At 43.7% G+C, this 27,422-nt stretch overlaps 2 protein-coding genes across 2 annotated transcripts; both read left to right on the plus strand.

Annotated features, from left to right (window-relative positions):
• The first annotated feature begins 1,468 nt into the window (after positions 1-1,468).
• Positions 1,469-2,440, plus strand: LOC116596402 (zinc finger protein 2-like). Its single transcript, XM_032353704.1, is given in 3 exon segments — positions 1,469-2,111; positions 2,114-2,279; positions 2,281-2,440. Coding segments are annotated over 3 exon segments (969 nt in total).
• Positions 2,441-8,204: 5,764 nt separating this feature from the next.
• LOC116595942 (zinc finger protein 135-like) lies at positions 8,205-22,416 on the plus strand. Its single transcript, XM_032352807.1, has 4 exons — positions 8,205-8,555; positions 9,292-9,458; positions 12,892-12,972; positions 15,881-22,416. Exon 4 carries the CDS (start codon positions 16,202-16,204, stop codon positions 17,144-17,146), a length of 945 nt encoding a protein of 314 aa, XP_032208698.1. The 5' UTR covers positions 8,205-8,555; positions 9,292-9,458; positions 12,892-12,972; positions 15,881-16,201; the 3' UTR covers positions 17,147-22,416.
• Positions 22,417-27,422: the final 5,006 nt, after the last annotated feature.

The following is a 27,422-nucleotide window of genomic DNA, read 5'->3' on the forward strand; positions in this document are numbered from 1 at the left end:
ATAGGCCTGTAGAGACAGTCACTGCTATACTGGGCCTTTGTCTGGAAAACTCCGGTCCAGAGAGCCACATGACTTTCTTGTCACCTTTATCAGGTTTATGCTCAAATGCGCTGTCTTCTCAGTCAGGCCTGCCCTGATGACCCAGTCTATAACTGAACTCTCTCCGTCTCTTTCCTCCTCCTCTGCACTACCTAGCTCGCTTCTCAGTGTGTCTTCCTAACGTGCCATATTTTTACTTGTTTGTTTTGTGTTTGTCCATACCTATCCTGATGAAGATATAAACTCCATCCGAGGTTTTATGTGGTTCACTACTGGACCCCAGTGTCTGGAACAGTACGTGGTATACAGCACTTAGGTATTTGTCAGATGAACAGACAAACATCAGGGTCTCACCTGTTGGGGGTTTTGGGAGAGGGGGCTGAGGGAGGGTTGAGACCTATTTGTATTTAACTCTGATAACACTTTTTTATCTTTCCTACTTAAATCTTTTACAGTATCTCCTTCCCCTTCCCTTAAAAACCATTGTCATTGACAGTTCACTTTCTTGGGTCCTAGACCATCTTCCCACTTACTCTCTGCTGTTTAAACTCAGGGACGTGTAGTAAACTGAGCAGTCATTTCCATGCTTTTGCCCTGCTTTTCTGCATGTACCTCTCCCTGAAATGTTCTTCTTTTGGTTGTTTGCATGGCTCACATATCTTCCAGAGCTCTACTTAAATGTCACTTCTAGATGACCATTCTTAAGTTTTCCCTCTAAAGAAGGCCCCATGCCAACTTCCATTCATTTATTTCCTTCACTGGACTTACCGTATGTGTTCCATTTTATTTGTTTACTCTCTGTCTTCTGTCGTGTAGGATATAAGCATCGTGAGGGCCGGGCCATATTTCTCTTGTTCAGTAGAGTCCCAGTGACTTCTTAGAGCTCTTTGTAGGCACCTAGTAAGTATCTAATGAATGAAAAACAGAAACATGGGTGGTGGGCTAATGCACACCTTCTACTTCTCTGTTCTAACTCTGCCATTTTTCAGCCTCTCTGTGATGTTTTTCTTTTGAGGAGTTACCAATAAACCAGACAGTATTTTGTATTCATTCTTTTCTTTTCCTTTTTTTTTTTTTTTTAAGATCTTATTTATTTGAGAGCATTGGAGAGAGAGAGAGAGCACAAGCCAGGGGGAGAGGCAGAGGGAGCAGGGAGCAGGGCTGAGCAGGGAGCCTGATGTGGGACTCGATCCCAGGACCCCAGGCCCATGACCTGAGCCGAAGGCAGACACTTAACCAACTGAGCCACCCAGAATGAACTCCTGTTCATTCTTTTCGTAACATGGATAATGTTCTCTTTTTCACTAGCATCAAGACCCAGTTATATCTGTAATTTCTATTTGTTTTAGACCAGAATGCTAGACTTGAGAGCCAGGACCCAACTCAAAGGCAGGATGTTTCTAAAAAAGTGAAGTCACAAAAGACATTAATGGAAACATTGAGAAAAGATGGTCCTCTGGGTCTTGTACTTGGCCCAGAAAACCTTGAGGGCACCAAGAAAGAACATCTTTCAGGGAAAACTTTGAAGAAATCCTCCTCCGAGGTGGACTCGCAAAGATCCACTCCTGCCAAGAAAACCAACAGTAAGGGGAGAAACCCTGAATGCAGCGTATGTGGGAAGACCTTATATAACCACATATCCCTCACTCGTCATCAAAGGACCCACATGGGAGAGAAGCCCTATAACTGTCAAGGGTGCAGGAAAGCCTTCAGCTATAGAAGTAGTCTTAAGAAACACCTGATGTCTCACAGTGGGAAGAGCCCCTTTAAATGCAGGAAATGTGGGAAAACATTCTATGACCGAATAACCCTTACTGAACATCAGCAAACTCATACGGGAGAGAAGCCCTTTAAATGTCATGAACATGGCAAGGCTTTCTTTGTCTGCTCGTCTTTTACTCGGCATTGGAGAATTCACACTGGAGAAAGTCCTTACGGGTGTACAGAATGTGGGAAATCCTTTAGCCAGAAAAGCATCCTTGTGCGCCACCAGCTCACTCACGCTGGTGAGAGGCCTTACGAATGTCAGGGGTGTGGCAAAGCCATGGCTGACTGCTCCTCCCACATTCACCACCGCGAGCACACATGGGAGAGCGCGCTTTCGAAGGTCATGAGTGCACGAAAGTTTTCTTTGACCGCTCATCACTTAAATGGCATGAGAAAGTTCATAGCGGAGACAAGCCCTATAAATGCACCGACTGTGGGAAAGCCTTCCTCCAGAAGAGACCCCTTACTCAGCATCAGAGTGCACACCAGGGAGAAGCACTGTGAGTGCAGCGCGTATGGGAAGGTGTTCCAATGCAAGTCCTCCATCACCCAGCACCAGCGACCTTATGCCAGCCAGGCTTCAGAGTATCACAGACATGCTTCTGTCCTGCAAAGGACCCCCACAGAGACTTAACACGCCTTTGTGCAAGAAAAGGAAGCTTTTCTGTTTGAGCGCCGTCTAACTTATGCTTATTCTCATGCCTCCGTTTAGTCTAGAGTCTCAATAAATAGTCCCAGTGGACCATGCCACAGACTTCCTCTGGGATGTCTCATACTTTATATAATACTATCACGATCCCCAGAGGAGTCAGAAGCTCTCCAGTCAATATGTTTTGTAAGTGTTTGAATGGGACGCTAAGATAAGCCTTATTTATTTATTTATTGAATGGGAACTATCTCATATCTGTGCACTGCCGTGTCCCCAGTGTGGTGCCTGCCACTTATGACATATTTTCTCAATATGTGAAAACCTGTCTAATCATGAGAACTTGAGTCCCCCGTCAAAAGTACTTTCTAGAACTAGACACTTTAGTAAGAAAATCACCAAGAAGCTAGGAAGTATGCAGGACTGTAAATACCTTCACTGTAATGGTGCTGTTAGCTCCTAATCCACTCTTCTTGGAGGTTCCTAGAGCCCTGGTTTGGGTATGCAAGTGATCTTTGCTCAGGATCCTTAGTTTCCCTGACCTGTGCTCTTCCGCCGTCTAACCTGACCATTGCGCTCTAGTAGACTAGCCCATCGCCCTTGTTTCTAGGTTAGTGGTTGTGTTTTTGTTTTATATTTGTTTAACCTCATTGGTAACTAAAATCCCTTAGCCTGGTTCTGCCGTTCCATCCATACCCTAGACACACCACCTTCCCTTTCTCATAATGTATTTGTGTATAAGGGAAAAATAATACACACCAAAGGTTCAAAGTCCAGTTGCAAGTCAGCTGTAGCCACGGCAGCTGGGTGGGGTTCCAGGCTGAAGAAGTCAGCCACAGTGAACCAGGAGATGGGGCTATGTCTAATCTCAAAGAATATCACAAAGCCAAAGTTAACTCCAGGCATAGCTCATCCGTGAGTTCTCATCCTTCAGTACTAAGGCAGCGGACATGAGGATGTAACTGAGAGCCAGGCCATCACATCCTATTAGACATGATGTCCTTCTTGCCAGAACATCAGTATGCGTGAAACCAAAATCCACACTGTCCTATCCACACCTTCACAGTGGCGACATAGATTGACTTCCTCACACCTACCTCTTAGGAATCCCTCAGTAATAAAGCAATAACTCCAGAGAGCAGCTGAGAGAACACGAGCACTTAGATGAGGAGGAGGATTCCTCACATCTAGGTGGGTTTTTTTGAAAAGCACAGTTGTTTTGATTTCTTATACTATATTGGTATTACAATGGATGAAGGATAGAGAAGTAGCATGGCACTCTCTTCTTTCGTCTTGTTAATGGACAGCAATCAGCAGCCATCTTGTGACTTTGAGGATCTAAACCATGCCTAAAGGACGGGAAAGGAGAAAAAACAGAAGACATCTGATTGCTGGATGATCTTATGGAGATTCCATGCCAGCTCTAGACTACCTACTTCTGATCTTGCATGAGAGAGAATAAACCCTTATGTATTTAAACCACTATATTCACAACCAAAGGAAATTCCTGTTAAAGTTGATGGGCAAAGAGAAGCAGAAGCAGTGTATCTGATCCAACTCCTCTTGTTTCCTTCATACATTCAGGTTGCTTCATCCAGCCACCCCTAGGGAGGCCAGATCCCACAGCCCACTGTGTGGCAAGCCTGGAAGTGGTACAAGGAACGAGAGACTTGAGCTGTGCAGTTGTTTGGCCTGTGGCAGGTGATGGGGAAAGACTGACACCCCCAAAGAGATAACTGTCCAGCTGAAGCTGGTGCAGTCAGATGTGCAGTGGGTTCAGAGGCTCAGGCAGCTGAGGTGGAGCAAAGTGCTGAGGGTATGTGCAAAGGCCCAAAGGTAACATGTAACTAGACTAGGCACATACTCATGCCTAATTTATTGCCTTTGCTGTTTATTTCACTCCAAGTTTGATTGCCTGTCTCCAATCTGCCTTCTTCTCTCCCTACCCGAGACCTGTAACTCCTCTCACTTCTGTTGAATCTCATGTCCCTGGGACTTCCACCTGTTTGCCACTCAAATCCCACCTTTCCATTTCCAGTTTGGCCCTCTCCCGTGGTGACTAAAGGTTTCCTTGTTATGATCGCTCTGCGTATCAGTTTTTACCTCAAAGTAAATGTCCTGTCAAGGTAATGTAGCCTCTAAGGAATGCAGAGATGCTTTCCTGGTGGGATGTTGTGGCAAACACAGAGACAGACTAGAAGGAAACAGAAGCCCTCACTAAATTTAGGAAAACCCTTAAGAGACTATGGGGACTCACTGGGGACCAATGGATTTTTATCTTAAAGTGTCTCAACTCCACTCTACTATGGAACACTAATTTATGTGCTTGGGCCAGCTGGTATTGTCCAGGACTATGAGATTTGTAAATTAAGGCCTCTGTAAATAAAAGTAGGGTTATGAAGGAAGGCCAAGTTTTCCAAAAGCACACAAATGTGAAAGCCAAGAAAAGCAATGAGGGCAATATTAGTTTCAGGCATTTACACCTTCTCTACAAGCACAGAGAAGAGTGTACTCGGTTATTGATCATCTAAGGAGCAGTAAATACTCTGGGATACTCCTCCCATGGACCTTAATCTGTGGCATATGTGTGTTGGGAGACACCCAATAAATAAAATTAATTATATGTTAGAAAGAGATAAGTACTGTGGAAAAAAATAAAGAAGTGGTCAGCAAGGGCTTCATAAAGAAGGGGAAAAAAGGTTTGGAGGAGGTGAGAGAGCAAGTCATGTGAATACCCTCCATGCATATACTGGATACTGCCCCCCCCCCCCCACATGTCTATCCAGGCAGAGGAGGAAGCACAGAAGCTCCATAGTGGAAGCATGCCTCACTGGATTGAATGACAGGCCAGTGTCAGGAGAACAAATGAGGGGAAAGTGGTAGAAGATGAGATCAGGGAGTGGATTTTTCAGGACTTTGTGTGCCACTGTAAGGACTTTGGCTTTGTTTTGAGATAGGAGAGCCACTGTGTTGAGAATAGGATGTGTAGGGCAAGGGCAGGAGTGAGACCAGTGAGCAGGCATTTGCAGTGATCCAGGTAACAGACGATGGGTGCTTAGACCAGGGGGGCAGCAGTGGACATGGCGAGACGTGGTCAGATTCTGCATGTATCTTGAAAATACAGCCAACAGGATTTGCAGAGGAACTGGGTGTGGGCTGTGGGATAAAGAGAAGAATGATGACTCCAAGGTGTTTGGACTGAGCAACTAGAAGGAAGAGCTGCCATTTACTGAGTTAAGGAAAACTACAGGAGGAAGAGTTATGGCATTGGGGGAGGAAGGGCATCAAAAGTTCAGTTTTGAACATCCTATATTATAGATATTTATTAAAGAAGGAAAGACTAAAGAAATTGAGACAGCTCAAGTTTGGAGGAGAAGCCCATGTTAGAGGCAGAAATTGGGAACACATTTGGTTGGTATTTAGAACATGTAGACTGAACAAGATTACTAAGAAGTGAGTGTTCACAGAAAAAGAACAGGATTGAGCCCTGGGACATTGCAACATTTACAGCAGCTTCAGCAGCCCTTGGAAACTTGTTAGAAATGCAAAATCTCTGGCCCCACCCCAGCACCCTGAATAAGGGTAGAGAGAGTTCAGCACTGTGTTTTAACAAGCCTTCCAGGCGATTCTGATCATTGTACATTTTGAGAATCACTGGTTTCGAGGCTAGGGAGAAGAGGAGTCTACTTAAGAGACTGAGAAGGAGTGACCAGTCAAGGAGGAAAACCAGAGTTTTTCCAGGAGCAGAGAGTGGTCAGTTTTCGACTGCTGGTGATAGATAGGGAGACTGAGAACTGCCCATTGATTTGGTAATAAAAGAAGGGGGATTTCTGTGATGCGGTTGGTTAACAAAAGGGAGGACAGGATCCCAGGTGTTCAACCACCCTCCCTTTTAGACAAGTCAACTAGTGGCACCTTTCATATATAACAGTATTTCAAATTAACTATCCACTCCATAGCTCTTGCTAATGGAGGAAGGGAGTTGGGGGGGGGGGGGGAGTTCCTTTCAGTTGTTCTTTGAGCTGGTAGAGCAGTGTTCTCTACCACATGCCCTCTCTCCTCTCAGCCCTAACTGACTGGACCAAAAGCAGCCAATCTTACAAGCCAGTTAGGAGATGAACATACCTATCTGTGTAACAAACCCAGTGTAAGAGTGGCTCACATAAAGTATAAGTTTACATCTCACATTAAAGTTCAACCTCTGTTCCACCAAATTGTCAGGGGCTCAGTTCCTTCTATGGGGTTGGTTTGCCATTCCTCTGGGGTTAACCTTATCCACGTGGTCCACAAGGACTTGTGTTGTAGCCTGCATGGAAGAGTTTTCCTCTCCCCTTTAACAATCACTTGCTGTCATTTCCCTGGCAAGGGGTAGGGATGATAAGAAATGTAATCTTTACTCTAGGAAGTTTTAGGCCTACCTAGAAGTTGGGAACGCTATCAGAGTAAGGAGAAATTGTCATTGTGGTTTCTACCCAAACAGGGACAGTTAGGCTAATTTGATTTTCTTTCTCTGGAATCTGAACTAGAGAAAGCTGGCTACTTTATTGTGGGAGGATACGGGAAACCATGCACCGGCCTGAAGATACACCCAATCCCAGTTGGGACCTCCTCGAACTTCTCTGGAATCTTGAGAGACTTTTCATGTTCCAGTCGCCTTGAGGTTAGCAGTACCAGTGTTAGGTCCCCTCCCAAATGGGTACCCCAATAATGGGTCTGTGATTAAAGGAGCGAGACAATACAAAGCGAAAGTCAAGTAAAGCTTTATTTCACGCCAAGCATCAAGAATCAGACCCGCTGTCAAACAGACCGGTAGGGCCGCCCCTTACATTGGACGACCCTTCCCTGCTTTCCAGACTAACTTTTATAGAGCAAAGGCCTGCGGTTGGGCCTGGCCACACACTAGGCCAATTAAATTACAATGGCTAATTAAATTACAATTCACCCCACAGTAGTCATGGAAACTAGCCCATCACCTTGGTAGCTAGGAGACAGTATGCGCGCCCCCCCACCCCTCCCCCCCCTCCACTCATCAGATGTCTCCACCTGGCTTGACCCACCCTTGTATCTGGGCTTTTTTACCTGGAGCTTGTTTCCGGGACTTGTTTTTAAGTCCCCTGGGGGAAGGGCAGCAGGGACTGTTTAAGGGTTAAACAACAAAGTTATTAACTTCAATGGAAGCCTCTGGGCTAAAATAAAAATATAAAATAGGTCCTTATACCAGTTATCAACCAATAACTTCTTGGGGACCTGTGTCTGTGTTGAGGTAATTTCCAGGAGTGAGATTTCACTTTTCCTTATTCTGAGACACAGCCTGGAATACACACCCCTGGTTACTTTATATAAGCCCTGTTCCCATCACAATGGGCTCACACCACGGAGGCGCAGAAAGGAAGCCACGGGCAGGGAGCACCGCAGGTAAAGAGAGAACCCGGCGGGGGAAGGGCAGGATGCCGCCAGGCCCTTAGCCCCTCACAGTTGCGGGGCAGTAAATGTGTCACGCTAGGCGGGGTTTAGCGTGGCCGAATACATCCTGTGGGCCTGGGTCCAGGGTCCGCATCAGGAAGGCTCCGCCTTTCGAGCAGCCAGCAAGGGTTTTTCTAAGGGGGGTCGACGCTCTCGTAGAGCCGGTAACTGCCTGGCGTCGAGGGACTATTAGCCCCGAATGGGGAGGTCCGCCTGGCTAGCGTCCCGCGGAGTCCTCTGGGAAGCGGCGTTCCGTGACGTGCGCCGCGCCCCGCGGAGGGTTCTGGGAGTTGTAGTTCAGCTTCGAGCTCGGCCGGCGAAACTTGGCCTGGCGGGCTCCTAGATACCTTTGTCGCCTGGCCCGGGCTTCCTCCCCGTCGAGCAGGAGGTCGAGCCTGTTGTCGAGGAGGGCTGAACGCGGGGCCTTCCAAGTCTGAGTGGCCGGAAGGAGGGCGGCGGGAGGGCCCCGGGGTGGCGCCAGGCTGCCCTGTGAGATTCGCGCGCGCGCGGTCCCGGGCCTCCGAGTGCACCAGAGCGGTGGACACCCTGGGTCCCTCGCGCTTTCGCTGCTCCCTTCTCCCGCGGCATTCGTCACCTGCGTGGGCCGGGGGAGGGAGTAGCCATGGAGCCTGGGGCAGAGGTGAGAATTTCGGAGGGATGCGGCCGCAGAGCCTGCTGGAGAGAAAAAGGGAAAGGCTGCCCTCTGGCTGGGCAGTCTTTGGAAGGGGAAGCATCACGTCTTCTCTGTGAGACCACAGCCCTTTCCATCTGGTTGGTCTCACGTTGAGGTTTTGCGGGAGAGCCCGCTACCTCTTGCCCTGCTGGTCTTTGGAATGATGTATGCCTCCCTTGCACCCCAAATCATCAAATCCAACAGTGTGGCTTTTGATAATGATTTCGTTTTCTTTTCACGGGAGTCCCATAAGGTGGTAGGAAGGAGATTGTCATACCCATTTGGCAGATGGGTAAAGTGAGGATTCCAGAAGTCACAGGATTTGTTTAGAATCCAGGATCCCCCCCCCTTAAGACCCATTGCTTTCCTAAGAAGGCCAGTATTGTATCTGAAAAACCAGTGTTCAAGAAGACTTTAACTAGTCTTCCTTCATCCTGTGAGCCTGGAATAGGACAAGAATGGGTCCTTAAGTGAGGAATGGATGGACACACAGAAACTTTGAGTATTACTTTGACTCTCACTCAGCCGATGAGAGAGAGAAATAATGTATTTAATTTATATGTCCAGATTTTCATAGCAGAGTCTTAATAGAATTTAAGGGCACAGGAGTATAGGAGGAGTGGAAGGCAGTGATGGTCATGTTTGTCTTGATTCAGGGATGCTGTGGGATTGTCCCTTGATTTCCTGTGTTGATTCTTCTTAGGTGACAAGTAGCTATGTACGGCAGTATCTTCAAGTTTACCACAAGGCAAGAGTAATCATCATGGCTCCTGACTCCACTTGTAGGGTTACTTTCTGAGGACTCACACCTTTTCTATGCTGGAGAAAATGGCATGACCACGGTGCTACTGACCCCTGCCTGCATCCCAGGTGGGTTAATTTCTTCTTTATTCTCTTTTGTTTTCAGAACAGAAATATGGTTTCCTCCATTGTTTAGGAATTGCTCAGCCATGATTCCTAGACCACTGGGTTCATCCTGATAAAATGATGAGTGATGAACCAGACAGTAAATGCTCCTCACTTGGGCAGAACTTTCCCTTTGGCATTCCTTCTCGATACAGTGAGTGCTCAGTTCACTCTTACTCGCACTTTGGTGCTGTCATTGGCCTCGTGGTCAGACACAAAGTAATAAAAGCCAGTTTCCCTGACCCATAAAATTTACCAAGACAATAAGATAGAGATAAGGAAAATAGTTAATCAATAAGAAGATATATATACATATAAAGATGCAGGAATGACTGGTAGGACAAGTCATAAACGGCCTTGGAAGAGGTTTTCCATCCTCTAGAGTATTTGAGGGAAAAAATACTGGGATAAAAGCTATACTTTGGAAAATAAGAGAGAGTAGGTAGTAGGTAGTTGGAGAATAGAATAGAGGAGAGAGAAACAGCTTTGGCAGAAAGTCTGTAAGCACGTTGGAGGTCTTCACGGTATGTGTGTCACTGTAGGGTGAGCTGGAGTGTGGTAAGGGAAGTTTAGGTATTTGTAGTCAGACTGCAGGAAAACCTACATGGGGTCTTATTCCAGAGGTAAATAAAGCCCCATAAAAGTTTGTAGAGGCCCAGCAAGATGAAACATACCTCTCTCTGATTGAAGGGAAATTAGTCAAGATGTTCTGTAGGCTCTGGCCTGAGACCCTGGGAGAATAGCAGACTCTGTGGTAAAGGCAGTGGGACGATTTGACAACTTCAGACCTGCCTCCCAGCACATAGGTCTGAAAGGCTGGGGGTTCTGATCTGAATTTGTAGATCTCTTTCAGAGGAAAGGGGAGACAGAGTCAGTAGCCTCTGTTGGACAGTTTGCGGTTGGTCTTCCTATGTCTTCCAGCCCCAGCACATGCACACTGAGCAGCAGCTCTTTAACAAGTTCAGTTGCTGAGGTTTTTTCAGGAAACTAAAGTCTGAAAGGAACTGCCAGTTAGTCTGTTACTGTTACTATTTGTAAAGAGAGGAAACCATATAAATTATATTGCTGTGCTGATCACTCCTAAGGCATATGGCCTTAAGGGACCATGAACTTAAATAAAAAGGGTAGTGATTTCATACTTAAAGTATTAAAGAATTAACATATGTGAATTTTTTTTAAGGTTTTTTTTTTGTTTTTTTTTTTAAGATTTTATTTATTTGTCAGAGAGAGAGGAGTGAGGGTGAGCACAGGCAGACAGAGTGGCAGGCAGAGGCAGAGGGAGAAGCAGGCTCCCTGCCAAGCAAGGAGCCCGATGTGAGACTCAATCCCAGGACGCTGGGATCATGACCTGAGCTGAAGGCAGCTGCTTAACCAACTGAGCCACCCAGGCGTCCCAACATATGTTTAATTTAAGAAACAAAACAGAGGAGCATAGGGGAAGGGAGGGAAGAATAAAACAAGATGAAATCAGAGAGGGAGACAAACTGTAAGAGACTCTTAACTAGGAAACAAACAGCGTTTGCTCGAGGGGAAGGGAGAGGGGGAATGGGCTAACTGGGGGCTGGACATTAAGGAGGGCAGGTTACGTAATGAGCATTGGGTGTTATATAAGACTGACAAATCAGTGACCTTTACCTCTGAAACGAATAATACTCTGTTAATTAATTCAATTTAAATTAAAAAAAACAACATAAAAATAAAAATAAAGAATTAAATTATAATTTTCCAATTAGGTAGTTCTCTTAACTTTATTTTATTATATGAATTGTTTTTACCATTTATTTTTGGAGAGCTGCATCATAAACACTGGAATGCTGACTACAAACGAAACTACCCAGTATATTCATAGGTACGTTCAGGGAGCCATGGCAAAAGTGGTAGTTGAAAGAGAAACAAGACTTTCATTTGCTTGCATCCCAGGGAACTGGTCTGTTTTAATGTATCAATATTAAATTAAAGTTGTACATGAACTTTTTTATATAGAATTAGAAAAATTAGTAGACATCGGTGTTATCCGCAGTAAATAGATCAGCTACAGATTCCGAGGAGCATGGCCCACTCTGCTCCCTTACCCTGCGTTTTAGGAGACGGTCTGAGCTGTGTGCCTGTCACATAGATCAAGGTTAGACTTGGCACTCCTGCAACGTCTGATATCCTTCTCGTCCCTTCCCCACCTGTGTTCCCATGCCCACTTTTACAGAACTTCATTTTGACTTGTTTCTACTACTTCTTCTTCAAGTGTTCCTTCCTTCGTTCAGCCTTTGACAAATACAGTGTTTCTGCTCTGTGCCAGGTAACCAGGGTTGCTTAGACCTGGCCTTGGCTCTCGTAGAGCTTCCCATCAAATAGGAGACACAGACATGACGCCCAAAGTCAGTGTGTGCATCACCCAAAAGAAGGGAAAGAACAAGGCTCTTCAGCCCAGAGAGCCAGGAAAGCCTTCCCTGAGAGGGTAACACCTGAGCTGAGACATGAAGTGTGAGCAGGATAGAAATAGCTGAATGGATGCGGCAGGGGGAGAACATTCAGGAAGAGGAAGCAGCTTGTATAAGGGGGTTAAAGGGAATGTGGCCCACATCTCAAAGGCAACCACCAGCTGGAGGCACAGGGCATGTGGGAGAAGTAGTGTGTGATTGGGGAAGAGAGAGAAGACGGAGCAGGGTGGCGGGTATCAGACTCATCAGGGCCATTATGAGACATGGCAGGAACACTTTGGGGACTTTGGTAATTTGAGCTTGAGATACTGTTTTACAAATCTACATTCTGTGACAGGTATAGCAAACATCTTAACTTTTAATATGTATTGGACAGATTTTATTCTTTTTTTTTTTTTTTAAAGATTTTATTTATTTATTTGTCAGAGTGAGCACAGGCAGACAGAGTGGCAGGCAGAGGCAGACGGAGAAGCAGGCTCCCGCTGAGCAGGGAGCCCGATGTGGGACTGGATCCCAGGATGCTGGGATCATGACCTGAGCCGAAGGCAGCGGCTTAACCAACTGAGCCACCCAGGCGTCCTGGACAGATTTTATTCTTAAAGGAAAACTAGAGAGAAAAATTTTGCCTATTTCTTGAACCCCTTACAGTCTGAAACCATACCACCAAGAAAATAGTTAACTCATAACTACATTTTTTTTTTACAGAGAGAGCCAGACAGCACAAGTTCCGGGGGGGATAGCAGAGGGAGAGAGAGAAGCAGACCCCCCCACTGAGGAGAGAGCCCAATGTGGGGCTCATTCCCAGGACCCTGAGGTCATGACCTGAGAAGAAAGCAACCTCTTAACCCACTGAACCATTCCATGCTCCCCTCTTTCTTTCTCTTATACTATCTTCCTAATAACCAAGGAAATAACACCAAATAAACTCTTTACCAAACGAATTTTTCTTTTCCCATGAACAGGGCTTCCAATTTCCAAGCATGATGTCATTCCTCAGTTGGAGTGTGGGGAGGAGCTAGAGAGAGAAATATCAAAAGCGTCAGGTGAGTGGTAACATAAAACCCAGATGGCCAGTGGGATCAAACAGGTCAAAGCATCTTGGAAGTGCTTGTGGAGGAGCCTCTCCAGATTTCACTAGACCCATGGAAACGTTGCAGTGAAGTCCCTTTCTCCGGTGCTGCACTCCAGCTCTGGATGATCATCTTTTATAAATGCGTTCTTTATACATTTTTTTTTTTTTTTAGAAAATAAATATTTTCCACCCTTTCAAGCCAGTTCTTTTTCCCAAATAAGGTAAAACAAAGTCAGTATTTTAATATTTGTTAATAATATGCTTGGTTGAGACGTCTGGGTGGCTCAGTGGGTTGGGCCTCTGCCTTCAGCTCGGGTCATGGTCCCAGGGTCCTGGGATCGAACCCTACATCAGGCTTTCTGCTCAGCGTGGAGCCTGCTTCCTCCTCTCTCTCTCTCTCTCTGCCTGCCTCTCTGCCTACTTGTGATCTCTGTCTGTCAAATAAATAAATAAAATCTTTAAAAAAAAAATAATATGCTTGGCTGTTAGGCTCTAAATCAGGCTTTTCATATATGTTATTTTATCTCAAGAGTGTGACTTTTTGTCTCAGATCAATGACTAAAAATCGATCTCTTGACTTTCCCTTTGCCTTCCTCTTTATCTAAGCAGAGGAAGCATAGAATAGTGGTTGAGTGCAAACCTTAGAACCAGTCTAAATGTGTTCAAAGCCAATCTCAACTACTTACTAGCTCTGCGACCTTTAACAAGTGAATTATCCTCTCTGTGACTCAAAATCCCCTACTATAAAATAAAGATAATGATAGCACTTAACTCATAGGATTGCTGTGAAGATCAAATGAAATAATCCAAGAGAAATGTTTAGAATAGTACCTGGCCAAATGCTAAGCAAGTAATAACTATTGAGTAAGTCCTGGTAACTTATTTTGAAAGATATCATGAAGTTGACTTGATCATTTCTATCAAAATGGATACTGTCACGGACTGCCTGCTAATTATACTTTCCCTAGTCTTATCCTTGTCTAACTGAGGCAGCATCCCACTGCTAGATTCCTCACTCTGCCAGTTCCGTATTCCTCTGCCTGCTTTCAAGGCTTTTGTTACTTACCTGCCTAACCTTTTCATCTTCTTCATCCTTCAGCTTGAACCCTTAACACCAGACAGGCAGTCTCTTACTTTCCTCCACTTCCTGTGTGTTCTCCGTGGACATTTGGGAATTTAATTCCTCCATTCCCCATAGCTGAAAGTCCTGAAAGTCCATTTGCCTTCAACCTGTTTCTGCCCATTTGCCCTTTAAAATCCCAGGTACTTCCCTGATTATGGCATGTAGTTGAGAACATTGTATTGCATCGATTTATTTGTGGATATTAAGGAGCATTTAAGCCTGGAAATATTTAATTAAATATTTTTAGCTTTTTAATAATTAAACATTTTTCGCTTTTCTCCCAAAACTCTTACTAGGAAACCTAGGATTTGGGGCAGGTCCCCTGACAGACTGAGAACAAATCTGAGCATGTAGGGATTTGCCCTTCTCCCTACATGCCACTCTTTTTTTCTGAACTTCGTTCTATTTAACTCTTTGAAGTTTGTTAAGTGTGGGGCAGTCAGAGGTGATCAGTTGCTTCCTTTTTTCTTTTTTTTCTTAAAGATTATGGGTGCCTGGGTGGCTTAGTCATCGAGAGTCTGCCTTTGGCTCGGATCACGATCCCAGGGTTCTGAGATCGAGGCCCACACTGGGCTCCCTGCTTGGCAGGAAGACTGCTTCTCCCTCTCCCACTCCCTTTGCTTGTGCTCCCTCTGTGTGTGTGTGTGTGTGTGTCTCTGTCAAATAAATAAATCTTTTAAAAAAAAGATTTATTATTTTTTAAAGATTTATTTATTTATTTATTTGAGAGAGAGCACAAGTGGAAGGGGCAGGAGGAGGAGAGAGAATTCCAAGCAGGCTCCATGCTGAGCACAGAGCCTGACATGGAACTCAGTCTCATGACCCTGAGACTGTGACCTGAGCTGAAATCAAGTAGAGTTGGATGCTTAACCAACTGAACCACCCAGACATTCCATTTGCTTCTTAATCACTAAGCCTTGTGATGATGTGAAGTTGCTGATCTGGACCACTTTGTTTCTTTGGCTTTTTAAAAAATTTTTTAAAAGATTTTATTTATTTGTTTTAGAGAGTGCACGCAGCTCTTGCGAGCGCACACAAGCAGGGGGAGGGGCAGAGGGGAAGGGAGAAGCAGACTCCCCGCTGAGCAAGGAACCTGATGCGGGATTCAATCCCAGGCCCCTGGGATCATGACCTGAGTCAAAGGCAGATGCTCAGCCGACTGAGCCAACCAGGCGCCCCGATCTGGACCACTTTGAATGCTAGCTTAGAGAATCCGTGTCTCATCTTGAGACAATGGAAACAACAGAGATATTTTTTAAGGTTTTGAAGGTCAATCTGTTAGCAGTGATTGGGAAATCCTGGGATGGGGAAAGACTGGTAGCAACGAGATCAACTAACATTGATCACCTCAAGGCATGAGGTGCAGAGGCTCCAGTGAGGGGGGGTAAGAGTGGGCAATCCTTACAAGACTGTCTTTCCCTGTCTCCACCTCACCCATTTTTAAATCTCATCGGCCATTTCCCCACATGACCTCTGCCTAGTCTTACTCTCTCTTACTCTTTCTCATCTCCTCCCCTCCTGGATAGAAGAATATTGAGTGCCTGCTCACTCTTTCCCTTTTGGGCACCTCTTTGCCCACTCATCTTTCTTTTCTCAAGTCCTTTCAAAATTGTGAAGTGATTTTTGAGAGCTTTCAAGTTCCTCTATTCCCTGTAAGTGTTTTTCATTTGTTTGTTTTTCATTATTTTCCTACCACAGCAGTTACTTTCCTTTCCTGTGTAGGAAATGATCCATGTGTATTTTTGTTGTTTTTCAGACTGAGAGACAAGACCAGAAGGCAAGGAGCTTACTCTAGAACAGAATATTTCTGAGGAAGAACCAGCCCCTGGTGTGTTACTAGAAAGATTTCCAAAGGAAAGTTCCAGTGAATGTGAAGATTCTTTAGAGAGTCAGCAGGAGAACCATGAGAAACATTTAATACGGGAGGCTGTCACTCAGAAGAAATCTTCTGGGGAGAGACGTTACCAGTGTGATGAATTGGGGAAAAGTTTTAGTCACAGGTCATCCCTTACCCAGCAACAAGGAGGGAGACTACATAACTGTGATTCATTTAAAAAGAACTTAAAATTCAGATCTAATGAGGCACGAGAAGATTTGTGCCGAGAAGAAACCTTGGAAGTGTAATGAGTGTGAGAAAGCCTTTAGTTACTACTCAGCTTTTGTCTTGCATCAGAGAATTCACACAGGAGAAAAGCCCTATGAATGTAACGAGTGTGGGAAAGCTTTTAGCCAGAGCATACACCTTACTCTGCACCAGAGAGTTCACACTGGAGAGAAACCCTACGAATGTCACGAATGTGGGAAAGCCTTCAGTCACCGCTCTGCTCTCATTCGCCACCATATCATCCATACTGGAGAGAAGCCCTATGAGTGCAGTGAATGTGGGAAGGCCTTTAATCAGAGCTCATACCTCACTCAACATCAGCGAATTCATACTGGAGAAAAACCTTACGAGTGTAACGAGTGTGGGAAGGCCTTTAGCCAGAGCACATTCCTTACCCAGCATCAGGTCATTCACACTGGAGAGAAACCCTATAAGTGTAATGAATGTGGGAAGGCCTTTAGTGATCGATCAGGCCTTATTCAGCACCAGAGAACTCATACTGGGGAGAGGCCTTATGAGTGTAATGAGTGTGGGAAAGCCTTTGGCTACTGTTCAGCCCTGACTCAACACCAGAGAACTCACACTGGGGAGAAACCCTATAAATGCAATGATTGTGCCAAAGCCTTCAGCGACCGCTCAGCCCTTATTCGTCATCAGAGAACACACACTGGAGAGAAACCTTACAAGTGTAAGGACTGTGGAAAAGCTTTCAGCCAGAGCTCATCTCTTACAAAGCATCAGAAAACTCACACTGGAGAAAAGCCCTATAAGTGTAAGGAATGTGGAAAAGCCTTCAGCCAGAGTTCATCCCTTTCTCAACATCAGAAAACTCATGCTGGGGGGAAAACCAAAGAATACGGAAAAGCCTTTAGTGAGCATTCAGCCTTTGGCCAGCAAAAGAGAATTCATACTGGATAGAGACCATGTAGATGTGGTACCTTTAGAGCATATTTAGCAGACAGTTACTAAGCGTCATGTGAGGGCTACAAATGAAGTTCAGAGTGTGTCATGCAAATGATACTGAGAAGTCATTGCTGATACATAGCATACTTAGGATGTGAAGGAGAGGTTTGACATTTTTCCGGTGCAGCAGAGGACTTTAAATTTCCTTGGGGAAAGAGAATGATTATTTCCAACACCTTAAGGTGTATGTAAGCTTCCAAATCCTTGGGAGAGAAACAGGGTGTGTGGTGATGCAAAGAAGGCATCTTGTCTGGGCTGGATAGTCTCTTAATGCTAAGGAGACGAAGCTTTAAAGAGTTGAGGGGGTTCTTTAGGGAAATTGCAGAGGCAGATATAAGAGATTAAGAATTCACAAGTTGGTCCAGGGTTGGGAGTGGCGGTGGAAGGGAAGTGGTCCTCTGGCTTAAGTATAGGGTCACTTGGGAGATAGATGAGAAGGATCGAGAAAAAGGACTGGGGGAATGAACTCAAGAGATGTTGATTGCAGTAACTACCCAAATGAGTGCTAAACCAGGGAAAGTATTAGACACGTTAGTTGGCCAGGTGCAGAGTTTCCGCCCCAACACCAAGGAACGTCGGCGTGCCGGTCTGCTGCCGCTCTCTTTGTTTCGGAGACCTTGCTTACTGATTCACAGCCTGCTAAGAATCGTACTAACTCCAGAGGTCAAGACTGACAGTCTAGAAAGAGAAGGTACAGAAGGGACCTTTGATGTTTTCAGTCTATTTTAAGCTACCTATTTTAAGCTAAGTTACCTGAGGATGTGTTTATTTATAAAGATTTTACCTCAATTGTATGTAGTTTGTACTTTAGACTTATCCATAATCACATTAAGTTGTAGACCTGAGCTGACACTGCATATTAGTTTGTGAAATTTGGTAAGACTTTGATATACCTTTCACCATTTTATTCTTGGGTAGAGGCACAGGACAGCCATATATATATATATATATATATATATTTTTTTTTTTTTTCATTGAAACTTTGAAGGTTATTGCACATATTTTGAGTATTTTGTTTTTAGTTTTCACAAGTTTGATGATGTGTCTTGATGTGGATTTCTTTGAGTTTATCCTGTTTTCTGAACTTCAGTCTGTAGGTGTATGTGTTTCACGACATTTGGGGCATTTTTACCCATCATTTCTTTGAACACATTTTCCAGCCCTCACTCCTCTCCTTCTAGGACCCTGATGACACACATGTTAGATCTTTGATTGTAGTCCCACAGGTTCCTGAGGCTCTGTTCTTCTTCTGTTTTGTTTTTTTTTTTCTCCCCCCGCCCCTACCCAGAGTATATTTTTACCTTGATGTCCTCAGGCTACCATAACAAAATAATCTAGAATGGGGAGCTCAAACAACAGAAATGAATTTCTTACAGTTTTGGAGGCTGGGAAGTCCAAGATCAAGCTGTCAGCTTTGGCCCCTGGTGAGGGCTCTTTTCCTGGATTGCAAAGGGCCACCTTGCTGTGTCCTCACGAGGCCTTTTTTTTGGTGCTTTCATGGGAAAAGAGAGCTCTCTCTCTTCTATTTCCTATAAAGCTGCCAGTCCTATCTGGTTAGGACCCCAGCCTTATGACCTCATTTAACCTTAGTTACCTCTGAGAATCCCTGTGTCCAAATACAATTCACACTGAGAGTTAACACTTCAATATATGAATTTGGGGGGCACACAATTCAGTCCATAGCATTCTGCCCCTGGCTCCCCCAAATTCACATTCATGCAAAATACATTTGCTCCATCCCAACAACCCCTCAAATCTTAACTCATTCCAACATCAAGTCTGAAATCTTACCTAAATATCACATAAATCAGATATGGGTGAGGCTTAAGGTATAATTTATCCTGAGGGAGAATTCTTGTTCAGCTGCGAACCTGTGAAACCAGATAAGTTATATGCTTCCAAAATAGGATTGTGGGACAGGCATGTGATAGATATTCTCATTCCAAAAGGGAGAAATAGGAAATAAGGAAGGAGTGAGAGGTCCCCAGCGAGTCCAAAACCCAGCAAGGCAAACTCCATTAAATCTTAGGTCTTGAGAACAATCCTATTTGGCTGGATACCCCACCTTCCAGACCCACTGAGACAGTGATACCACCTTCTGGACCCACTGGTCAGCAGTCTCCGCACCAAGTCTCTGCTGGGTAGTCCTGCCTCCAGAACTTTGTTGGCATCTGTGGCAGCTGGCCTGTTGAAACTTAGGTGACATCCCCATCCTTTGACACAGGAGGCAGTGATGATCCTGAAATTGACTTGAGTCATTCTTTTTTTTTTTTTTTTTTTTTAAACATAGAGCATGTTTGTGTTTGTGGCTGAGTAGCTTTATTGTCCAGTACTGTAGGATCTGAGAGTCTTCCTCCATTTGTCTACTTTTTCTGTCCCTTGAGTCCCAGCTGGCGTGTTTCTGCTGGTACCATCCCGGCTTCTGTGGAGATGGCTGAACTTAATCACACCCATGAGTCACACCCCTGTTCTCTTTTTCAGATGGTTGTTCAGCCACACCCTTGGCGTTCTCTGCAGAACAGGCTTTCTCATATTTTGCAATATGGGTGGACAGAATTTTCCAAATCTCTAAGTTCTAGGGTTTGGGGTTTTTGTTTTGTTTTTGCTTAACAAGTCCTTCAGTGTACCTCTCACCTCTCGCATTTTGTTACAAGCAGTAAGGAGGGCCCAAGCTGCACCTCCAACACTTTGCTTGGAAATCTGTGTTGAATGTCTACAGTTTCTTTGCTCACAAGTTCTACCTTCCACAAAACACTGGAACTTTACAACAAGGATTGCCTTCCAGTTTCTGATAACGTGTTCCTCATTTCTATCTGAGATTTCATCAGAATAGCCTTTAACATCCATATTTAGAGTGTGCACCTCAAAACTCTGCCAACCTCTACCCATTACCCAGTTCAAAGGTGCTTCCACATCTTTAGGCATCTGTTAGAGCCCATCTTGTAGGTGCCCAAATCTGTTAATCTGCTTGGGGGTGCCAAAACAAAATACCATAGACTGGGGGGCTCATATAACAGAAGTTCATTTCTCACCATTCTAGAGGCTGGGAAGGCCAAGATCAAGGTATGCACTGATTGGGTTTCTGATAAGAGGTTTCTCTTCCTAGCTTGTAGATGGCCACCTCCTTGCTGTGTCCTCACAGCTTTTCCTCTCTGCATGCACGTGTGGAGAGTATTCTATCTTCTTACAAGGCTACCAATCCTATCAGCTTAAGACCCCATACTTACAACCTCATTTAACCTTAATTACCTTCTGCAAACCCTGTCTCTAAATACAGTCACATTGGTTAGGGCTTCAGCATGAATTGGTGGTTGGGGGATGGTTGACGCACAATTCCATCCACAGTAATTTCTTTTCTGTTGTTCAGGTTGCGTATTTTCTATTGTTCTATCTTCAACTTCACTAATTCTTTCCTCTGCTCCTTCCCTTCTGATGTTGACTCCATCATTGGGTTTTATTTCATTTCTATTTTTCAGTTCCATTTGATTGTATTCTACTTCTTTACTAAAACTCTTCTAAAATCGCGTCAAGCATGTTTGTCCTTGCTCATTGAGGCATTTTATGGCGGCTATTTTAAAATCTTTTATCAGGTAATTCTAACATCTGTGTCATTTCAGTGTTGGCACCTGTGGGCTGTCTTATTTGAGTTGAGATTTTCCTTCTGTGTGCGCCGGCAATATTTAGTTGAAATCTGGGCATTTTGAGTGTTACGTTATGAGACTCTGTTTCCTATTTAAAGCTTCTATTTGGGCAGGCCTCTTTGGAGAAAGGGTTGAGGGGTTACTGCTTATTACTGTAAGTTGGTGTTGGAAGTGCAGGCTCATCATTGGCCTCTACTGACACCAGGATAGGTGTCCTCACTACTGCTAGGTAGGGGTGGGAGTTAAAACTCCCTACCAGGCCTCTACTGACCCCACACCAGCGAGGTAGGGGAGAGACATCTTGTCTCTGGGTAGCATTGGAAGCCTTCTCCCCCATGGTCTCCATGGACACTGCCAGGGTGGGATGGGGAAAGAGTTGGTTTGGAAAATTCTGTCCTTACTTGACCTTCTCTGATACCACTGTGATGCAGAGGCGGAGCATTGAGGAACCTTGTTACAGACTGGGGAGGTAGAAGTGTAGGCTCCCCATTTGGTCTCAGCTCTTTGGCTGGAGTAGGATGGGTATTGTCTACAAGTTTTCCGTCTTGCTAGTCCACTTCTTTCCTCCTCCTTTGTTAAGAAAGAACAGATTTTCTTGAGCCGTTTTTGTTTGTTTCATTTTGTTTTGTTTTTTGTCTGTGCGCCTTGGCATTTCTTCATTGCCAGCTTCTTCAGAATCCAGTCTGGGATAGATGAGGGCAAAGGAAAACCCAAGGGACTCAGTCTGTGTTGTTCTTCAGGCCCTGAGGTCCCCAGCCAGTTTGTATTCTCCCCACCTTTCAGAATCTTAACGTTGTTTTACATAGAATGTCCATGGTTTTTAGCTATACTTAGAGAAATAGGGAAAAGCACTCCTACATATTTCCCACAACATCCTTTCATTTGACGCCAAAATAGCAGGTCAAGTTGTCAGAGGTTTGTGGCATACAGAGGTATATGCAACTAGTTAGGATTAAGTACCAAGAGGAGTGCTCACTTGTCCCTCCAATATAAGTTGCCAGGTTGGTAGGTAGAAACTACCAGGCTGCAAGCTTCATCTAGCTTTCAAGGAACTATAGTGTTTAAGTTGAGGAAACAACTAGTATTTAACTATAGATTACAAATTTCAGAAGGAAAGGTAGGTTTGATTAAGTACATAAACATATGAACTATTGTGTTAGTTTTTTTTATTTATAGCTTTGTTCCAAGAGCATGTAAAAACCACTGGAGAATTGAATTCAGAATTTTGGGATTTTTTTTCTATTATATATTACATGTATATAGATATCTGTTCATTTAAATTTGATATACAACACAGGATATCCTAGAGAACCAACTAATAAATGAAAATAACTGGGATTTGGGACAAATCACTTCATCCTTTTAGATCTGTTTCCTCATTTATATATTTTTTTAAAATGTAATACCTCCTTCAGAGTGGCTAGATTATGTAGATAATGGATGGAAAGTGATTTGCAAGCTATCAAGTGCTATGTGATAGGTATCGTTGATATAGTCATTTATGACCTGTTCATCATGTATGTTTTATGATGGTGTAGTCCAATAAAAATGATGAGTATAATGGAATCCTTTTATATTTTTTTAAAAATAAGTTTTCTTGGACAGAAGTAAAATGTGCATCTTTTGAGATGATGGTAAATTATAATGATAGTTGGTTTTTTTTTACTGATAGATTTTCTAATGTCAAAGAATACTTGCATTCTTGGGATTATCTAGCTTAATGATTTTCCCACTTCTGGATGAGTTTGTTAGGGTTTTCCAGAAACAACCAATAATATTTTATATATATTATATATGTATAAAATATTTTATATTTATATATACATATATATCACCACTTATTATATGTACATATATATATTCTATTGGATAAGTAGTGACATATGTTATAAGGAATTGACTCATGCATTTATATGACCTGTTGTCTACAAGCTGGGGACCTAGGAAAGCTGGTAGTGTCTTTCCAACCCAAGTCCAAAGCCAGAGAACCAAGAGCACTGAGGGCGGAAGACCCAACATCTCAGCTCAACAGTCAGGCAGGGAGAGCTAATTCAACCCTGGCCTTTTTGTTCTGTTTAGGCCCATAACATATTGGACATTGCCCACTCACAGTGGGGAGGCACTCTGATTTTCTCAGCCCCCAATTCAAATGCTAATCTTTTCTGGGAACACCTTCACAGACACACCCAGAAATAATATTTAACCAGATATTTGGGCATCCCCATGGGTCAAACTGATACATAAAATTAACCATCACACTCATGTGTTTTTACCAGTTAGTCTTGTTCTTCTTCTTCTTTTTTTTTTAATATTTTTTTTATTTATTTGACAGACAGAGATCACAAATAGGCAGAGAGGCAGGCAGAGAGAGAGGGAGAAGCGGGTTCCCCGCTGAGCAGAAAGCTTGATGTGGGGCTCGATGTGGGGCTCGATCCCAGGACCCCAAGATCATGACCTGAGCCGAAGGCAGAGGCGTAACCCACTGAGCCACCCAGGCGCCCCTAGTCTTGTTCTTCTATTTGCCTTTCCCCTCTTCTTTTTTGTTTTCTTTCAGATTGATTAAGTTTTATTTTTTACTTTACAGGTTTGAGATGTATATACTCTGATTCTATTTAATGGTTATTGTTCACATTTTTAACAAGCTAAATTATATTAAAGCATGTTTAACTGAAACTCTAAAATTAATCTCACTGTTCCTACAAAAACATTAAGGACCTTAGAATGTTTCAGCTTCAATCACTGCTGTATCAGTTATTGCTGTGTAGCAAACCAGGCTAAAAATTTAGTGTTTTTTTTTTAAGATTTTATTTATTTGAGAGAGAGAGAGGGCATGCAAGTGAGGGGGAGGGGCAGAGGGAGAAGAAGACACCCTCCATGTGGGGCTCAGGACCCCAGGACCTTGACATCATGACCTGAGCCCAAGTCAGACACTTAACCGTCTGAGGCACCCCTAAAACTGAGTGGTTTTAAACAACAGCTGTGGATGATTCTTCATGAACCTGCAGGTCAGCTGGATGGTGCTGGTGATGTGATCCCAGCTGGAATGGGTCCTGTGTCTCTCTAGTCGGGGTGGGTCGGCTGAGGCAGGCTGGCAGAGGATGGCCTTGGATGGAATGGCTCTGTTCTCCTCCCTGTTATTCCAGTGGGCAAGCTCAGACATGCTTCCCTGGCGGCAGTGGCCCAAGAGAATAGAAAGAAGCATCCAAGGCCATTTGAAGCCTTAGCTTTAATCTAGCACACCCAAACTTTCATCACATTCCATTGGCCAACGCAAGTCACAAGGCCAGCCTCGATCCATCCACGAGGTGGGAAAGAGACTCCACCTCAGTACTAAAGGAGCTGTACAATCACAGCACAGAGGGTGTGGCCCCAGGGAGGGGAGAAGAACTGGGTCAGTGTTGCCAACAGATAGACCTCTGCTCCCCCTCCCGCCATCTTACACAGTGGAAGCACTAACATTGTCATTGAGATTCACCCACATGACTCTTCCTTCTTGCTTTGCAGAAGAACTTCCTTCTGGAGACCTATCCTTTCTTTCTGAATGAGATCTTTAAGAGGTTACTCTGCTGAGAATCTGCTGATAGTAAAATGTCAGTGTTTGTTGACTGATGTCTTTATTTTTGATGTCTATTTTCATCAGGTGAAGAATCCTAGACTGGCTCTTCTTTTTCTCTCAGAACTTTAAAGATACTGTTCTACTTTAATCTGGCCTGGTTTCTACTCTAATCTGGCTTGGTTTCTCATGGTTTCATAATCATGAGTTATGAGTTATGAGCTTAAGTGTTATTGACCTTCCTCTGTGGGAATACTGAAAAATGTGTGGTGGGGTGTTTCTCCAGAGAATTGAATAAATCCATTTTGTCAACTGAGATTTCCTGGACCATGCAGCAAATATTAGCTCAAATGCCAAGCCCTCCTGGTATAGGTCTGTGATTATGATTTCCTAGAGGAAGATCACCCAACCCCAACTTCCTTTACCAAGTTTGGGGGTTGCTCTCGTAAATGTCCCTGTGATCTCCCCTCTTTGGTGGTTGGATTTATTTTCTGCCTCCTTTACACAAAGTGTCTCAGTCACATGTGGTGTCCTAGATCTAACTCACCACCCTGCTCTGGCCCAAGTCCTTGTTTCCCAGCCTCCAGTGGGTCTTGAATCCTCAAATTCCAGGTGGTTAAGATTAGCATGGAAGGCAGAACATTTCTGGTTTCTTTTGTCCTTAAAAATGGCTGTATTTTAAGGGTGCTTGGTGGCTCAGTCAAGCATCCAACTCTTGGTTTCAGTTCAGGTCCTGATCTCAGGGTGGTGAGATCAGGTTCCACACTCAGCCCAGAGTCGGCCTGAGGATTCTCTCCCTCTCTTTCTGCACCTCTCACTCTCTCTCAAATAAATAAATAAATAAATGTGAAAAGAAAAGAAATGGCAGGATTTTATTAACCTAATGAATTTTACAATGAAACAACAGCAGGAAGGAAGCTGAAGATCCTCCCTCCTTTCGTCTTTTTCTTCTCCTTTTTCTTTTCCTTCTACCGCATTTGCTTTGTCTATGTATGTTTTTCCTCTCTGAACTATTTGAAACTTAATTGCCTACACTGTGGCATTTCGTCCTGACCTCCTATGTTTTGTAAGAATATGTGTCAGTTTGCATTTTGTATGAGCAAGTACATTCTCCCAAACAGAAGCACAAAGCCATCATTCAACTCAAGAAGTGTAATGTTTATTCAATAATATTATCTAACACAGAGCCAGTTTTAACTTATCCCAAAATGTCATTTACAGCCCCACTGCCCAGTTTCCAATCAATGACGGCACGTTACAATGTTTGTCCTGCCTCTTTAGTCTTCTTCAGTCTAGAATGGTCTTTCAACCTCTCTAGTCTTTCATGCCATTAACATTTCGAGAAGTCCGGGCCAGGTGTTTTGTGAAATGTCCCGCGATCCGTATTTTTGGATTACTTTCTCATGATTAGATTCAGATTAAGCATTTTTGGCAAGAAATCTACATAGGTGTTGTGTATCCTCAAGTCACATCGAGAGACTCAAGATGCCTGTTCCTCCTGTTATTCCTAATGCTAAATTTGATTACTTTGTTTAAGTGTGGTCCAAATTCCTTCATTCTAATTAATAATCTCTCCTTTGGGACTTAATAAGTAAGTCCCTATGGATACTTTGTTTCCCAGCAACAACCTTCCCCCCGTGTTTTTGGACTCACTGATGATCCCTGCCTGAATCAATGATTAGTGCTTAGAGAATCGTATTTTTCTAACTCTATCATTCCTTCTACATGGAGTAGATGGCATCCTTACAAAAAGAACAGCTTTCCATCACCACGTCCCACACTGTTTTTGTAATATCACTGTGGGTTCATTAATTTCTTTTTCAAATTTTATTTTAATTGAGGTTACACATTCCTAACGTGTATAAATCTTCAGTATACAGCTTGGTGAACTTTTACATAAGCATCAACCCACATAACCACCAACAAATTTTAGGTCAGGATATAGAACATTTCCATTATTCCCGAAGGCTCCCCTTGCCTCTTTCCAGTCAATCCATCCCTCCCCACCTCATCCTCCCAGCCTCTCACCTTCCTGTCCCCCAAGGCAATTACTGTTTTGGTTTCTACTATCCTGGACTAGTTTTACCAATTTTTGATCACCATTAAAAAATCATATAGTATTAGACCACCTTGGTGGTTCAGTTGGTTAAGTGTCTGACTCTTGGTTTTGCTTCAGGTCTGATCTCAGGGTCATGAGATCAAGCCCCATGTTGGGTCTCGTGCTCAGCGTGGAGTCTGCTTCACTGTCTCTCTCCCTCTTCCTCTGCCCTTCCCCGCCTTTGCGTATGCTTGCTCTTGCTCTCTCTCACTGAAATAAATACATAAATCTTTTTTAAAAATCATATAGTATGTACTTTTTTGGTATCTGGCTTCGTCACTCCACATTTTGTGTAATTCAACTATCTTGCATGTATTTTGTTCTTTTTCACTGATGGTGTAGTATTCCGTTGTATGACTATGTGGCTGTTTGTTTATCCATCCTACTGCTGATGCATATTTGAGTTGTTTCCAGTTTGGGGCTATTACGAGTATAACTGTTACACACATTCCTGGTAGACATATATTTTTCTCTTGTATATATATATTTAGGAGCAGAATTCCTGGGTCATGCAACCGGAAATGTTTAATTTTAGAAGATAATGTCAAACAGTTTCCAAAGGATTTTAGCAATTAACAATACCCCTATCAGCAAAGTATGAGAGTTCCAGTTTTTCAACACTTTTTAACTCCCTGGTTAGTAATCTCTCACAGTGGTTTTAATTTTCATTTTTCTGATAACCAATGATATTGATTACTCTTTTGAATGCTAATAGGACATTTGGATATCTACTTTTTAAAAAAGATTTTATTTCTTTATTTGACAGAAAGATCACAAGTAGGCAGAGAGGCAGGCAGAGAGAGAGGAGGAAGCAGGCTCCCTGCTGAGCAGAGAGCCTGATGCAGGGCTGGATCCCAGGACCCTGAGATCAGGACCTGAGCCTAAGGCAGAGGCTTTAACCCACTGAGCCACCCAGATGCCCCAATATCTACTTTTTAA

The sequence above is a fragment of the Mustela erminea genome, chromosome 7 (assembly GCF_009829155.1).
Source record: "Mustela erminea isolate mMusErm1 chromosome 7, mMusErm1.Pri, whole genome shotgun sequence".
Lineage (NCBI taxonomy): Eukaryota > Metazoa > Chordata > Mammalia > Carnivora > Mustelidae > Mustela > Mustela erminea.

What these genes read in the sequence shown, in the direction of transcription:
- LOC116595942 (XM_032352807.1), top strand. Translation starts at nt 16,202, where the DNA reads ATGAGGCACGAGAAGATTTGTGCCGAGAAGAAACCTTGGAAGTGTAAT.